At 50.1% G+C, this 16,682-nt stretch overlaps 1 protein-coding gene across 1 annotated transcript; it reads left to right on the top strand.

Moving 5' to 3' along the window:
- Window positions 1-662: 662 nt before the first annotated feature.
- LOC115391490 (palmitoyltransferase ZDHHC7-like) lies at window positions 663-16,520 on the top strand (the record flags this gene model as incomplete). Its single annotated transcript, XM_030095764.1, has 8 exons — window positions 663-680; window positions 756-794; window positions 1,094-1,315; window positions 1,683-1,807; window positions 1,885-1,981; window positions 2,310-2,391; window positions 2,509-2,639; window positions 16,515-16,520. Coding segments are annotated over exons 1-8 (720 nt in total), but the record flags the coding sequence as incomplete, so codon positions are not given.
- Between the last annotated feature and the right edge of the window lie 162 nt (window positions 16,521-16,682).

The following is a 16,682-nucleotide window of genomic DNA, read 5'->3' as shown; positions in this document are numbered from 1 at the left end:
TCCGCAGCGGGCTCCATCTGACCCAGACATCCCTCCGGCTCGTCTCCTCTCACGGTCTGTACTTCTTCCTCGCCGGTCGCGGCCGCTTCCCGCTGGACAGCCTCTCTGCTCGGCTGTAGCAGCCAGTAAACACTGAGCCATGCCTGGAGGATGGATTGAAGAGAATAATGATGTCTGAATATCCTCCAGGCTCCGGGAGCTCAGTGACACCGAGCAGGGTGCGGTCGATGAGGGTTCCCTCCAGTTTGTGCTCATGCTCTGAAAATTCAACATGACACATTCAAATATGGAAATAAGCCTGAGATATTAATTTGAAAAATAAAATAATCATCATGTAATCATATGATTAGAAAGATAACACAACATTATTGGTTTGTAATGATATTTCATAATTTGCTGATGGATGAATACAAGTCCGTTAAAAAAAGACTATTACTTTTTTCCTTCCTTCAGTTTTTTCTTGGTTGTCTTTGGTCTTTCTTCTTTTGTTTTTTGTTTGTCTTTCCTTCAGTTTTTCTTTATTTCCCTTTGTTATAAATTCTTTATTTTTTCCTCTATCTCCACAATAATGAGTTACAGATGTCAAAGTCCAGACGTGGAGATCACTGATAAATCCTGCTGCTCTCATTAAAATAATTCATGTTCCTCCATATTTCGAGCGTATGGTGTCATTTGAGCTGGTGAGCTGTGGCAGTGGCAGAGCTTCCTCCTGTCTCACGTCCCATGTCCATCTGTCTGTCCTCTGCTGTCCACAGGCACGAGACGCTGACAGAGAAGATGTGAAGACGGCTGAGGTGAGTTTCTTCTTCCCCGGATTCATTCATCTCCTCGTTCCTCTTCCTGGAGGAACGTTTGGGTTTTTATCCACGTCTTGTGTAGAAAAGTGAAATCTGCTGTGAAGGAATCGTCTTCGATAGAGAGAAGTCAGGACGTCCAGCCTGTGAGCTCGAAATGTCATTTTTATTTTAGGGTAACAAAAAAATGAGTTGATCATGTGACCTCGGTCTGCTGTTCCCTCCAGATGAGGACGTCCTCCGCTCAGCGGCAGCGCCTCCTGCTGGAGGCGGAGGGGGCGGGGCAGGTGGCGGTGGAGGCGGAGGAGGAGGGGGGGGCGCTGTGGTTCGTCCCGGACTGCTGCGGCGTGCTGTGCGCCGCCGTCACCTGGCTGCTGGTGCTCTTCGCCGTCTTCGTGGTGACCTTCGTGCTGCTGCTGCCCTCCGGCGGCTCCGTGCACGCCGCCGTGCACGGCCTGGGCTTCAACGGCCTGGCGGCGCTGGCGCTGGCGGCGCACCTGCGCACCATGCTGACCGACCCGGTGACCGCTCCGCCACACACACACTGCTCCGTCACACACCGCTCCTTCACACACACACACCGCTTCGTCACAGACCGCTATATCACACACTGCTCCGTCACACACTGCTACACACACTGCTCCGTTTTCACCTCCTCTCTTCACCTCCTCCCTCAAATTTACTCTTTTTTAGTTTTTTCTTTTTCCCCTCTTCTTGCTCTTCATCTGTTTTCTTTACTTTTTGTTTCATCTCTTCATTTTTTCCATATTTTCCTTTTTTCACTTGTTTATTGACAGTCTCCTTGTCCTTCAGTTTGTCTTTCTGTCCTTCTCGTCCTCCATGTCTCCCGCCGTTTCAGTCTCTCCGTCGTGTCTCGCTGCGCTGCAGGGCGCCGTTCCTCGGGGAAACGCCGCCCGGCGTCACGGGACCGACCTGCAGCTCCTCCCGGGTCAGGAGCTCTCCAAGTGCTCCAAGTGCTGCAGCATCAAACCCCACCGAGCCCACCACTGCAGGTGGGAGGCTCCGCCTCACACACACACACACACACACACACACTCAGCAGTGACTGTGCTCTGTGCTCCCTGAGCAGCATCTGCCAGCGCTGCATCCGCAGGATGGACCACCACTGTCCCTGGGTCAACAACTGCGTGGGCGAGAGGAACCAGCGCTTCTTCGTCCTCTTCACCGTCAGTGTGACACGAGCCTCCTCTCCATCAGCCGCACACCCACACACACTCTTATTCACACTGCAGAAGCTTCAGTCTGGGTTTGCTTTGTTCGAGCAGCTGGTTTCCTGTTTGACTGAACTCTTGTCTGTTAGCAGAGAAACAGCTGATTCCTCCTGAACTCACTCAGTCCTGACCACACCTTTCTGTCATTAGCATTAGCACTGTCTCCATCCACAGTGGCAGTGATTAGCATTAGCATGGATCTCCATCCACAGTAGCAGTGATTAGCATTAGCATCCCTTCAGAGCTGGTCCTCCCTCTGACGGAGCTCCTGCGCTGTGTCCAGATGTACGTGTCCATCCTGTCGGGCCACGCTCTGGCTCTGTGTGGATACCACTTCATCTCCTGCGTCCGGCTGCAGTGGACAGGTGAGTCCGAGTGCTGTCTCCGCCCGCCTCCACCTGCCTCCTCCCTCCTCCGCCCGGCTCCTCCCTCCTCCGCCCGGCTCCTCCCTCCTCTCACTCTCGCTGGTTTTCTGTCGTCAGAGTGCAGCGACTTCTCTCCTCCTGTGACCATCTTACTGATGATCTTCCTCTGCATGGAGAGCCTCCTCTTCCTCACCTTCACCGCCGTGATGTTCAGCACTCAGCTTCACTCCATCTGCAGCTCCGCCGCGGTGAGGAACAGCTGGAGGCCTCCACCTCCACCCTCCACCTCCTCCCTCCATCCTCCACCCTCAGGGCTCCACACACATCCAGTCTCAGGGTGATCAGCGGCGACACATGGTGTTTGATCATGTTTTTGGTGTGTGTGTGTGTGTGTGTGTGTGTGTGTGTCCAGGGGGATGCTGGAGGCCGGTGGGCGGGGCTTAGCTCGGTGTTCGGAGGACCGCCCTCCCTGCTCTGGATCAGCCCCTTCGCTGGACTCAAGCTGCCTCTGTTTCCATGGAAACGCCCTCGGAGGGGCGGAGCCGAGTTCTCGGTGTGACGAGGCGCCAGGAGAGACTCTCTGATCACATTACTGAAGCAACGCAGATGATGTCGTGAATTTTTCTTTGTAGATTCACTGAGGATGAATCACACTGAGCTCTGAGGTTCTCCGGAGAACACGAACAGAGAACCCTCCTGGCGTGACCGTTCCTTCTTGGTTGCTCAGCAGTGAAGCCCGTGGAGTGTGTGTGTGTGTGTGTGTGTGTGTGTGTGCTGCTGACTCCTTCCGGTCTGATCTGGTTTTCCTCCTCCACTCCCGGAGCCTCAGAGAACCTTGGCTTGTTCCGTGTCGACCTCTGGCCTGGATCAGGTTCCTCCTCTGGGGGTGGGGGTTGGGGTGGGGGTTGGGGTGGGGGCAGGTGTTTATCTGCCCCGCCGGCTCCAGCTGCCCCTGCAGCAGGTTTTCCCAGCGCTGACGTGGAGGTTAAGCCGCTGTGGTCAGTGCGGGCGGCCACTTCAGTAAAGCAGAGGAAGAAGAAGAGGAAGGTTCTGCGTTCTCCAGACATGTTGGAGCTCCTGTGTTTGTGCCTGCTGGTCCTGTGGAGCCCGGCGGAGGGGGGGGCCCCTGACCGACCCCCACCCCAACATCACGGACCAGGAGCTGTTCTGGGGCTCCGACCAGTACGAGTTCTCCGTGGTGATCCCCGCCAAAGGCCTGGAGTGCTTCTGGCACTTCGCCCACCTCGGAGAGAAGTTCTACCTCAGCTACATGGTGAGGGGGGGGCTTGACCTCTGACCCCAGGGATCTTCTGCTTCCTGTGGGCTTCCAGGTTGAGGTGCAGGAAGAGCTGGGCAGATTCGGGTCGAGAGAAAGAGCACTGTTAGAGACCAGCTCTTTATGTTTTTATGGTTTTTCATTTAGTTGTTTCTACCTAGTTTGGTCATTTTGTCTATTTTCCTTTTTCCTCTCGAACGTTTCTTGGTTTGTGTTGGAGTTTTGTTTTTGAAGCGACCTGTGGCTCGGTGACAGAGGAGTCCGTCCGGCTGAGTGCTGCTCCTCTTGCTCCGGATTTAGATTTTTATTGGTTGTTTGTGCTTTTTGTGGATCAATCAGGTGAAGCGAAAACACAGCCTGTCACAGCTCCAGGTTGTTTTGTTCCATTTTTTCACACTTTCCACACAATAAACGTGCACCACAGAGCTCTCCTCTCTTCCTCCGCTCTCAATCGGACTGTTTGAGCTGCAGTGAGGGCAGCGCCATGAGCTCCTGAAGGCCTGCAGGCCGAAACCAGGTGAAGCAGGAGCTGGCTTCACCGTGGGTCCACAGCGTTCCCATCATCCCGCTGGTCAGGTCGGTGACGAGGCGGCGGCGGCGGCTGAACCTGAAGCGTGTGTGTGCAGGTGCAGTGGGTGACCGGCGTCGTCCACGACAGACACCTGACCGTCACCATCAACGCCCCCAGCGGCCTGCTGCTCACCAACATCGGCGACGCCCTGGGGCAGGCCGACTTCGAGGCGTCGGAGACCGGTACGCCAGCCTCCGCTCTGCCTCTCCTGTTCTCCGTCTCATTGAACGTTTAGCTTTCTCTCTTCATTGGGCGAGTTCTCTCGTGGATCAGCGCTTCGAGGGATCAATAAACCATTTGTTTTAGGAAAAGCTGCACATGCAACAATTAACGCAGCTGTTTGGCTGCTGGTGGGACTGAAGGGGTTCTGTACCAGGTGTGACCACTAGATGTCACCGTTTGACAGCAGAAAAGCCTCCGTCGAAATTTAACTGGCAGAGCAAGAAAAACATTAAGAGCAGAATCTAAATAAAATACAGAAACAGGGAAGAGAAAAAGAGTTCAGAGTGAGAAACCTGACTGAGGAAAGGAGAAACTGTCACCGTGATGAAGAAAATAAGGAGTTCACCTCCTCGTTTCACCAAATTCATTGAGGGCCCAGTTGTTGTCATGCGTTATTTTTTTCCACTTTCTAAAGGTCCCCGTTTTATTTCATCCCTGTTTGCACAGTCTGGGTTCATGCTGCTGCTCAGCAGTTACTACTTCAGTAGTCTGAAGTCCAGGTACTCTTATTTTGAAAGCTAAACTTCTATTTTGACTTGAGTGACATCACACATAATATGACCTTTTTAACCTTATTCATATAAAATCTGAAATATAAGATCATTTTGGTTCAGTTTCACGCTTTCAAACAGGTTTTCATAAAAATTAATCAATACAAATAAATTGCTATTTGTGCTTCTTTGTTTACAATGACGAGAAAAGTCAAGCACAGGACTGAAAATGTCTTTAATGGGTGGTGAAATACGTCCTGAGGCGTTGAATCAGGCTGAGCGTGGAGCCGGTCAGAGGACGGTGACGGTCCTTCTGTCCCTGCAGGTTTCTATCAGATGTGTTTCAGTAACTTCCACAACCGCTTCGGCTCGCTGCAAGTCTTCCTGAGCTTCGGCGTTTACTACGAGGACGACCAGGACAAACCCAGGGGGACGGAGCAGAGGGACAAGGAGCTGAACGACACGCTGAGCGTCATCGAGGTGCACGCGCACACACACACACACACACACACACACACAGGCATGCTCCGTGACCCAGAGAACCACGTTTTGTGTGGTTCAGTGGGGAGAGTGGTCATCTCACAATTGGGAGGTTGTTAGTTCGATTCCTGTCTCTGCATGTCGAAGTGTCCTTGGGCCAGACACTGAACCCTAGTGGACGGACCGAGCGCCTTGCATGGCGGCCGCCTCCACGTGTGTGTGAATGGGTGAATGTGATGCTGCAGTGTGAAGCGCTTTGGGCTCTGTTAATGCAGAGTTAAAGCGCTATATAAGTGTAGAACATTTACCACAACGACAAATAAATCTCACCTGGAGCCACATTTTCAGCAGCTTCACTCTTTTTTAATGCTTTTAAAGGGCCCTTTAAAGTTTTGGTAACACTTCATTTGAAGCCCCCCTGTATAACACATTGTAAGTACATTCATAAAGCATTCTAATGCCATTATAACACGTGTAGCTATAGTTATAAACATTCATAGATGGTCACAATGCCAGGACCAAACCCTAACCCTATGCTGTATAGTGGGTTATAAAGCATTGTGATCATGTATGAGTATTTATAACTACTTATAATGTGCTATACCGGGTGCTTCAAGTAAAGTGTTACCAAAGTTTCAGTTACTTTGACTGATTTTTCTTTCACACTGTTTCTTGAGGATTTGTTGGTTTTTACCATTTTCTTCAAAGCTATTTACATATTGTTGTTTCTATTTGACCTTTTTTAATGTTTTAAACTGTTTTTTCAAGTCATTCAACTAATTTTACCTGTAATTTTTCCGTAACAAAATCATTTTTAGCAAACTTAGTAGGGTTCGAGTTTAAGGTTTTTTCTAACCAGTCCAGACCTTTCTACCTATTTCTCCTAACTGAGCTGTTTTACGTCTTTATCCTTTTTTTTTTTGCTAAGAGATACCTGGAACCTCCTGAAAGACAGCCTGATGTGTAAATAAGATGAAGACAGGTTCATTTAGGCGTGATTCCTGCTTCAGGAGGTCGGTGCTGCAGGCGATGAAGACTTGTTGTGTGTTTGAACGCAGAGCGCCACCCACAGAGTGGAGGCCTCCGTCTTCCACATGTTCCGCTACTACAGCTTCGGCCGCATGAGGAAGAGCGCCGACTACTACATGCTGCGGTCCAACTCGCGCTACGTCAGCCACTGGTCGCTGGCGCTCACCCTCCTCATCGTCACGTCCGGCTACCTGCAGCTGGCCTTCCTCAAGAGCCTCTTCACCAGCAAGGCCGGCACGGGCGAGGACAAGCCCCGCTGCTGAGGACAGGCCCCGCCCCCGAGGACAAGCCCCGCCCACGAGGACAGGCCCCGCCCGCGAGGACAAGCCCCACCCCTGAGAGGACAACCCCCTGCTGAGAGGCGGTGCCGCTCCATCTCCACTCTCTTTGAACCGTCTCGTGTTTGTTCCTTTTCTTCACACTACATGAATAAAAATCAGGCTATTTGATGATGTTCGGTTTTTCTCACTGCTCACACACACACACACACATACACACACCAAACATTTTCATGAATTTATAAGTAAAAATGTTCTTCTTAACCTTCCACAGGTCCAGAAAATGTAACAGCGGTGGTCAAAATGAACTTAAACTCAGTGAAACCTCATGATTTGAGAGAGTGTTCAGCTGTGGCTCTGTGCTCAATGGAAAGGAAAATGTTTCACTTCATGCTACTTTCATTTCATTATAAGAGAAATGAGTCAGAAAAAAACAGTAATTTCTTTGTAAATTCTTGTGTCTAACTTTAATTGAGCAGGAGGAGCTAAAAAAAAACCTCTGTCGTCCACAAATATGACATTACTACACAATAAAACATCTACACACTCCACTCATATCCTGGAGCATGGGTTTTAAATCACTGATGGTGAAACCTTCCAGTGATGATCCACAGCAGGAAACCAGCAGTCATGGAGGGTGAGGCCGAGCGATCTCTACTTCTATCATCCTGAGGGAGCAAAGCTTTGACTTCAGTGCTGATCTTCGGCGGCGGTCAGGAACGTAAGAACCCAGGATGTAGTTGTGTCGTCTTCCTGCTTGTTCTGACGTTCTGCTGCGCGTCTGAAGGAAAAGAGGAACTGAGAGTTCTACTGCAGACGGAGCGTTTGTTTGACTTCACCCTATAAAAACTGAACTGCTGGAGAAAAACTCCTGGACAGCCTCAGATCAGCTGCAGTCTCTGATCTTTCATTAAAATACCTTCTTTTTTCTTTTAGCTGATTTGAGTTGCTCTCGGTCTGATTCTGTGACTTTTAGACATTTAGGTATCTTTTCTGCCATATCTGTTTCTGAATTGAAGCCGTCAGTGAGCAGATGTGGCCGGGGCTTGTCACTGAAACCTTTCCCTCACCATCAATGTTGCTTTATGCTGCTTCCACAAAGATGAATCAAAGAACATGAAAGTATAGAGGAGTCACGTTTCTTTACAGCTCAATGTTTTCAGCTGAAATCTCTTCCCGGTCCAGGACAGAGTTCAGCCACACTGTGGACACAGACATGGAGTGAAGGGAAGCTCTGAAACAGGACTGTGAACCTTTATCTGAAGAGTACTGGTGTACTGAGTAAGAGGATGGCGTGACTCCGACCCGTCCGACCTGTTTCAGCTGTATGCACAGTCAGCAGCAGGCCGAGGCCCGGGTACTGTAGGCACTGACATTTCTTATCACGCCAATCTGTTTGCTGAAACCAGCTCCACAAGACCCCTCTGAGGTTTATCATACGCAGGACACAGTAAATTACGATAAATGCACGATGTGTAGCTTCACTCAAACGTCTCTTTTCTAATAATCAAGTTGTGCTGTTCTTCAGAACAGTTTGTTGATGTAGGATGATTTTTCATGTAGGCGCGTCCCAACATGAGATCCAGTGCCAGAAGGAAACAAAGATATGCTCTTTATCAGCAGTAGCCTTCAAGGAATAAAGAAGTTTATTTAAAAATAAGAAACTTTACTGAGATTTGTGGGAGAGAATGGGTTTTCATCAGCTTTACACAGTGCTCGTGTCTCCAACACTTTCAAAGCTGTAGCAGGAAAGTTATTTGACAAAGAAAGAGAGAAAAATCCCCAGCAACAATCTTTGTTGACTTCCGGTCGAACGTCACCAAGCTCAGGAATAGAATTCAGAATTGCTTAATTCAGATTGAATCAATCCCGTATTTCATCCATGTAACCACACCCACTGGGGTGAGAAAGGAAGAGCGTCCATGTTGAAAAGGACAATGAAATGGCTTTCAAACAAGACAGACAGGCGGTGCTGCTCCATCCTGGTGAAAGAACCAGACGTGGTCAAAGAAAATGCATCTTATCATCAGTAGTGTGTGAACACAGGACGCCTCTTGGTGAACGTTATCAAGGAAAAACAGAAGTGAGGCTGTTTCCAGCTGCTCTCATGTGACGCACCAACAGCCTGACAGGGTTAGTTCAGGTTAGTTTGGGTTACTTTAGGTTAGTTTAGGTTAGTGAAGGTTAGTTCAAGTTAGTTTGGGTTACGCTGGGTTAGTTCAGGGTGGTTCGGGTCAGTTTGTGTTACTTTGACGTTTTTCAGGCTAGTTCAGGTTAGATACAGTTAGTTTGGGTTAGTTGAGGTTAGTTCAGGTTGGTTAGGGTTAGCTGGGATTACTATGGGTTAGTTTAGGGTAGTTCGGGTCAGTTCAGGTTGGGATGAATGAGAAAACTCATGGTCTTATTCTGAATCACCCTGTGAAAGTGAAAGCATAATTAATTAGACCTGAAGATTCCACTCGGCTCTTTGATTCTGTCCCGTTTTCAACCAGTGTTTACACAGACTGCAGACACGTAACTATGGATCATCTGTCAGTTCCATACTGCGCTCATTGTTGTTTTATTCATGATGTTCTCGATCCCATCAGGATGGATGTTAGCACAGAGCATTGCTGCTGCCAGACGCCTGCAGACTTGGATGGGATGTGTGGACATTTGTTAACAGTCTGCATGTTGTGTGTGATGGTAATCACAGTCATCACCTACAGTACATGTTGCTAAAGGCCTCTTGTTTACGGCTAGGTGTGGTTTATTATCAGGAGACATCTTATACCCTGTGGCTTTGCCAGGAAAACCTGAGTGGAGGCTTGTTGTGTCGCTGCTCGCCAATTGCACCAAATTTAGTTTGCTCTGGAATTGATGAAGATGAAGAATCAGATTGTCTTGGAGACACATCATCGTTATCTTGTGACAATAAAGAGACGATCAGTGTTGATGTTTTGATGAAGACACATGATCTCAGAAAATCAGACAAATCATCAGCATTACAGTCACATGATTCAGACTCAAAAATCAGTCTGTGAAAAGAAAAGCACCAGGGACGACTGAACGCCGTGCCAGAGCTGGATCTGTGACAGGAAGTGATGGGAGGCTCTGATAGGACAGACGACAGCTTAAACTGCAGCTGTGGTTTCGTTTTCCTCACTCTGAAAACGCGTGTTCAGCAGGACGCTTCATCCACAGACACCTCCAGGTAGACCAATTTACTTATAAAAAATACATAAACTGGCTTGATCTAATGAAATGATAAAAAACAGTGTTACTGTGCTTTCTGTGTAGCTTACTAAGTGAAAATGTCCTAAACTCTCAGAAGAATAACTTAAAGGCATTCAAAGTTTAAAAATAATTTACTTGAACCTCCACGTGGGCTTCTCTTTTCAGAATTTTTTCTTCTGTCTGAATTTAGTTTGATCTTCAACAGCCTTAAAAACTGTTCTAAACTAACTGGAGCAGGTGATAAAGTCATAAAGTCCCGAGGTTAGAGAAAACTGAAAGCACAGTGACTAAAGTCAGAGAGACTGGCAGCTCTGAACAGCAGGAGCAGATTCCAGAAATGGCTGCCTTTCAAGGTGGAGCCTGTGGAATGAGGATGTGACTGTTTGCGTGAAGTCTGTGGATTTGACGTAGCATGTTGCTTTTCCAGAGAAGAGCTGATACCAAATGTGTTGTGTCATTCCAAAAGACACTTTACCCGTCAGTGATTGAGATCTACCACTGGAAGAACCTGATATGTGTGATCAGCCTTCACATGTTGAAGCTTTAACCTCAGGTCAGAGGTCACAGCTCTTGGAAAACAAACTTGACTTTGTAATTACGGTATGATATTTTTTAATCCATTGTAAAGGCGCATCATCCATCCATCATCCATCACTCCAACATCCATCCATCACTCATCCATCACTCCAACATCCATCCATCCATCACTCTGACATCCATCCATCACTCCAACATCATCCATCACTCCAACATCCATCCATCCATCACTCCGACATCATCCATCACTCCAACATCCATCCATCATCCATCCATCACTAAATCATCCATTCATCATCCATCCATCAGTCCATCATCCCTCCATCACCCATCTATTACTCCATCATCCATCTGTCACCCCAACATCCATCAATCACTCCAATATCCATCCGTCACTCTATCATCCATCCATCACCCCATCATCCATCCATCCATCATCCATCCATCATTCCAACATCCATCCATCATCCAACCATCACTCCATCATCCATCCAATTATTTATCCATCACTCCAGCGTCCGTCCATCACCCTTCCATCACTATGTCATCCATCCATCCTCTTGATCATAGAAGAGTTAATGTTGCTGTAATGAAAGAATTGAATCTAAGACGGCACGATGAGACAAAGACATCAGGATAACCTGAAAGACCCGGATACAGAGCAGAAGGTGCAGGAAGTGGAAGAGTTTAGAAGAGCCTGAAATTCCAGCTGACGTCTTTTACCTGTGCAAAATCACAAAGTGAAGCTGCTGTGAAAGCAAGTTTTATCGTGGCAGAGGAGATCGCCAAATCAGCCCGGCCATTTACCGAGGGGGGAAATCTGAAGAGCTGCATGGTCAAGCTGTGTGACGTCTTATGTCCAGACAAGAGGCGGATGCTGGCAAATGTAAGCTTGAATAGAAATAGAGTTGCTGATTGAGTTTGTGAGATGGCCACTGATTTAAAAACACAGTTGAGTGAAAGAAGCAAGGACTTTATTGCGTACTCTCTTGCTGTGGATGAACGTACTGACATGACTGAAATGCATAGCTGGCCATCTTCATCTGACGAGTGGACTCCAATTTGCACGTTACAGAGGAAATATTGGACATTAAATCGATGCAAGGGACAATGACTGGAAAAGACATTTTTGAAAACGTCAAAGTGTATCCGACATGAAACTGCCCTGGGACAGACTTATTGGACTCAAATCTGATGGAGCACCGGCTATGTGCGGTGGAAAAAGTGGACTAGTGGGAAGGATGGGAGTAAAGATGCAGGAGGAGAACTGTCCTGGCGAGTCAACAGCATATCGCTGCATTATACAACCCCTAGCAAAAAGTATGGAATCAGCAGTCTTGGACGAGCTCTCACTCAGACATTTTAAACACAGATAAAAAGCATGAAACAATTATAAAGTTTTTCAAAAGTGCAACTCCTTGGCATTCAGAAACACTAAAAGAAATGAAGAAAAAACATTGTGCTGGTCAGTAAATGTTACTTTTATAGAGCAAGTGCAGGGAAATAAATATGGAATCACTCCATTCTGAGGAAAAAATTATGGAATCATGAAAAACAGACAAAGAAAAAACAATCAAAACACATCACTAGTATTTAGTTGCACCACCTCTGGCTTTTAGGACAGCTTGCAGTCTCTGAGGCTCTGACGACTTGATGATTCTTCATCAATCCAATGCCAAGAAGTGCCAAGGAGTTGCACTTTTGAAAAACTTCTTTATTGTTTGTTTCATGCTTTTTATCTGAGTTTGTTCTACAGAATAAAATGTCTGAGTGAGTGCTCGTCAAAGACTGCTGATTCCATACTTTTTGCTGGGGGTATACACCAGGAAGCACTGTGTGGCAAATTCCTGAAGATGGACCATGTAATGAGCACTGTAACACAAACCATAAACTTTATCTGAGCTAAAGGTTTAAATCACCGGCAATTCCAGTCCTTCACGCGGGAGATACATTCAGAGTTTGCCGTCTTTCCTTATCATACAGAGGTGCGTTGGCTGAGTCGGGGAAAAGTTCTCAACAGAGTTTTTGAGCTCAGCAACGAAATCTGTCAGTTCATGGACAGTAAAGGAAAAGACTCCACCGTTTTGCAGGATGAAAAGTGGAAATGCGAGTTGGTATTTCTGGCTAACATACCAGCTCATCTGAACGCCTAAAACCTCCAGCTCCAGGGACGAGACCGCATGACCACTGACACGTGTGACGCAGTGACAACATTTCAACTGAAGCTGCTTTTATGGGAGACACAAATGCGCCGGTGCAGCTTGCCTCACTTTCCCTGTTGCCAAGTCACACTGAACCAAGTCAGCACAACGGTGTTCGCAAATACGCGCTTTGCAGGTAAACTGAGCGCACTGAGTTTGCACCGTGCTTTGGTGACTTTGAAGAACAAATAAAAGAATTTCGAGTTCCTTTGTGGAAACTGCAGCTGTGCAGATAGAGATGGAGCTGACTGAGCTGCAGTGTAACGGGACACAACCTGCTGGGCTCCATTCCCGCCGCAACGCCAGCTCCGGCTACATGTAGCTCGAACCCTCCGCATGTTAGGTAGCACATATCTGTGTGAGAAGCTCTTCTCAGTGATGACGACTCTCACGACACAGGACCTCACTCCAAACAGAAACCAAGCTTCCAGCTCTGATAAAATGACATAAGAGCAAAGAAAACTGAATGATTTTATTTGTAATTTGTTATTGATGAGAAACACAAATTTCATATATATTTCCAGGTTTTGTTTTGTTTTGTTTTGTTCGGGAGTTTGTTTATTTATTCTGGAATAATATTCCTGTCTGTTTTTATTCATATTTATTTTCAAAAAAACATTTAGTTTTAGTGTGTTAATAAATGTTTGCCCCTATCGTGCTGCTGAGCTGAGTTATCTGGAATCAGCTCCCAGTCAAAGCTGAACAGTCACCTGGAGTTCTGTTTCATCCCTACTGACCGCCAGAGGCGGTGCTTAAAGCACTGGAATGTTCCTTTCGCGCATGTGCAGTTCGAGTATGTATACCAACAATTGTCACTCGTGACCAGTGGGTGACCACCACCCCCGGGAGGGACCGTGGGTGGTTCGCTACGTGCATGCAACTGGGGTGGGGCCGTGGTCACGCCCCCCCCACCACCCCACTGTAGCCTGCTGTGATGCAAGCCTGTTGTGATTCTACTCACATACACGCCTTGGTGTATGGTGGTGTCGCCATTCCTGCGGGCACTCAGTGTGACTTCCGCTGTTAGCGGTACTCACGCTGTTAGCGGTGCTTCCGCGTTTGGGCGGTCTCTCCACTGTTGTGCGGTGTCTCCGCCGTCAGCCGCGCTTCTACGGTCGCGGTGTTTCCGCTGTAGCAGCGCTACGCTGGTTGCTGTGTTTCCGCAGTAGCAGTGCTTATGCTGGTGGTGGTGTTTCCGCTGTAGCGACGCTTACGCTGGTTGCGGTGTTTCCGCAACACCAGGTTGCGGTATTTCCACCAGGTTGCGGCGTTTCCGCAACACCAGGTTGCGGTGTTTCTGCCAGGTTGCAGTGTCTCCGCTGGTGCGGTGTTACGCTGTTGCGCTGTCTGCACTCTTTGTGCAGCGGACCGCTCCGTGTTCTGCGGAAGCGGCGGCATAGCCTTCTGTTCTTGGTGCTAAGTAGTGGGCGTTGCTGTGCGGCCGGTGTTCCAGCCTGCCGCCCTGTCCTTTTCCCCACACCTGTTGTTCGGTGTGTGGAGCCGCTCCCGCGGGAGCAGCGGGGCGATCAGTGTCCCCCCGCACCCACTTGGTTTGCCGTGCAGGCTGCGTATACGCCCCGTCCCTCGGCTTACCGCGCTGCCATTATTCTGACCGGCTGTGTGCGCTCGGCACTGCGGTCAGGGAGGAGGAGAGAGAGCAGCCGCCTGGTGGCCGCTCTCTCTGCTGGTCGTGGATGGTGTCTGGTCTGGTTGTGCAGGCGGCGTGCGCCCCCTTCTTCAGCGTATTGCACTGACCTTGTCTCCTGACCCTCTGACCAACAGTGTGGGTGTCAGTTTGTCTGTGTCCGCCCCCTGCCTCATTACCAGCAGGTGCCGTCTTGTGAGACGGAGGGGAGTGGGAGCCGCCATGCGGCCACTCCCTCTCCCGGAGGTGGCTCCGCTACTTTGCTGACGTGGTGAGGTTGCATCGGCTGTGCAGGTGTCGTGTGCCCCCTTTCCACAGCTTATCGCCCTGGCCTCATCTTGTCCTACCGAGCCGCACTCTTGGTGTCGGCCCGGAGCCTCCAGCTGGTGACGGCCGTGCTTAGCCTTTTCCCAGGCTTGTACAGATCCTGTTTGTGGTGTTACGAGGCCGGCTTAGGGCGGTGGCCGCGGTTCCCGCCGGGGGAGTTCCATTCCCCTACTGGGCGTAGCATCGGCCAACTTCGTGGGCAGGCCCATCTGGTGATGGCAGGCCTCCCAGTGGCATTGTGGACAGTTGGCGTCCTGTCTGGCTGGCCTGCAGGTTGTGTGCCTGCAGGGGCCTCAACGCGCTGACAGACTCCCTCTCCTGTTGGAATCCTCCACCAGGGGGGTGGTGCCTCCATGGGGGATATGTGCGCTGGGGGTTGCTTAGGAGGTGGCCACTTTCCACCTGACCTCCCGAGAGGCGCTCGTGCACTCTTGACCACAAGTCCTTCGGTGAACGTCCTGCCGGACCCTCTCCTTGGTCGACGCCCATCACGGTGCTTCAGAGGGGCGCACGCATGGCTGCTGGTGGCCCCATACTGGCCGGCGCGGGCCTGGTTTCCTCTGCTCCACCAGTTGTTCCGCGGCAGACCATGGCGCCTTCTCGGCAGGAGGGTCCTGCTGTCTCGCGGTGGCCGGGTGGGACACCCCCGTCCTCACCGTCTCTGTCTTGCGCCTGGCGATTGAGGGGCCCGGCTTGCTGCTGAGCAGCAGTCCGGAGCCTGTCGGGAGAGCCGCCTCGGACGCTAGGGCGCCATCTACTGGCGGGTGTATGATAGTGGTGGAGGTTGGTTGTACGGGGGTGCAACGGCCATGGGGAGGACCCGGTGCCCTGCCCGGTCCCCCATGGTCCTGGACTTTTGCAGTCTTTGAACGTAGCCCGGTCCCCATTCACCCTGGCGGTGTATGTGGCGGCGGTGCCAGCCCACCATGCATGGTTGCAGGCAGCGCATTTGGGGACCACACTCTGGTGTGGGATTTCCTCAGGGGGTCTCTGAGGCTCACCCCCCCTGGAGCCCGCGGGCACCCACCTCGGATCTACATCTTGCGCTGGAGAGCTTGTGTCAGCCTCCCCTTGAACCTCTGGCTGCAGCAGAGCTGCAGTATGTGTTACGTAAGATGGCGTTTATGCTGGCCGTTACCACGGCGTAGCATGTGGGTAAACTGCGCACTCTGTCTATTCGCCCAGCATGCCTCCGCTGGCGCCCGGATGGGGCGGGCGGCGCGCCGGCCAGAGCTCGTGTGTCCATCTGGAGCTCTGAGAAGCTACACGGCCGCTGCGGCAGATGTGCGGACATCTGACCAGCCTGTTGTCTACGGTGGCCCTAATCGGGGCTCTGCTCTTTCCAGGCACCCTATCCTCCTCGGTTGTGGACACCATTTGCCATTCCTATTAGGCCGCAGGGCAGCCTCTGCCCGAGGGTGTGCATTGCCGCTCCACCTGGGCGGTGTCCACGCCATGGGTCGCCCTGACGGGGGTGCCCTTGGGCGAGTTATGGGCTGTCACCGTTGGGACGATGCTTGGCACCTTTTTCAGGTCCTACAGGTTGGCCATTGTGCCTCCGCATCCACTGCGGTTGGTTCTGGGCCCTGCAGAGGCTTTCCAGTGGGGTTGGTCTCTGGGATTCCTCGTGACCAAGTTGGCATACGTCATTCCAGTGCTTTAAGCATCGCCCTGGCGGTCAGTAGGGATGAAATAGAACGAGAGTTACGAATGTAACTACAGTTCTATGAATCCTGGATGACCGCCAGAGCGCTCTGTCACTCGGAATCCTCGTGGTCACGCAAGAAGATTCCGTAGGAACCGAACTGGGTTCTCCGGTGGGAATTTATAGTAATTCCTGGGTCACCCAGGGGTCACGAGTGATGATTGTTGGTATACATACTCGAACTACGCATGCGCGAAGGGAACATTCCAGTGCTTTAAAGCGATACTTCAACATTTTGGCAAATTGGCCCATTTATCGCAATTCCTTAGTCATTTTGAACAGCATACTTACTTTTTTTGTGAGGGCGAGCTGT

The sequence above is a fragment of the Salarias fasciatus genome, chromosome 7 (assembly GCF_902148845.1).
Source record: "Salarias fasciatus chromosome 7, fSalaFa1.1, whole genome shotgun sequence".
In the NCBI taxonomy this organism is placed as follows: domain Eukaryota; kingdom Metazoa; phylum Chordata; class Actinopteri; order Blenniiformes; family Blenniidae; genus Salarias; species Salarias fasciatus.
The sequence above is the reverse complement of the archived record's forward strand: the minus strand, read 5'-3'. Positions and strand labels throughout refer to the sequence as shown.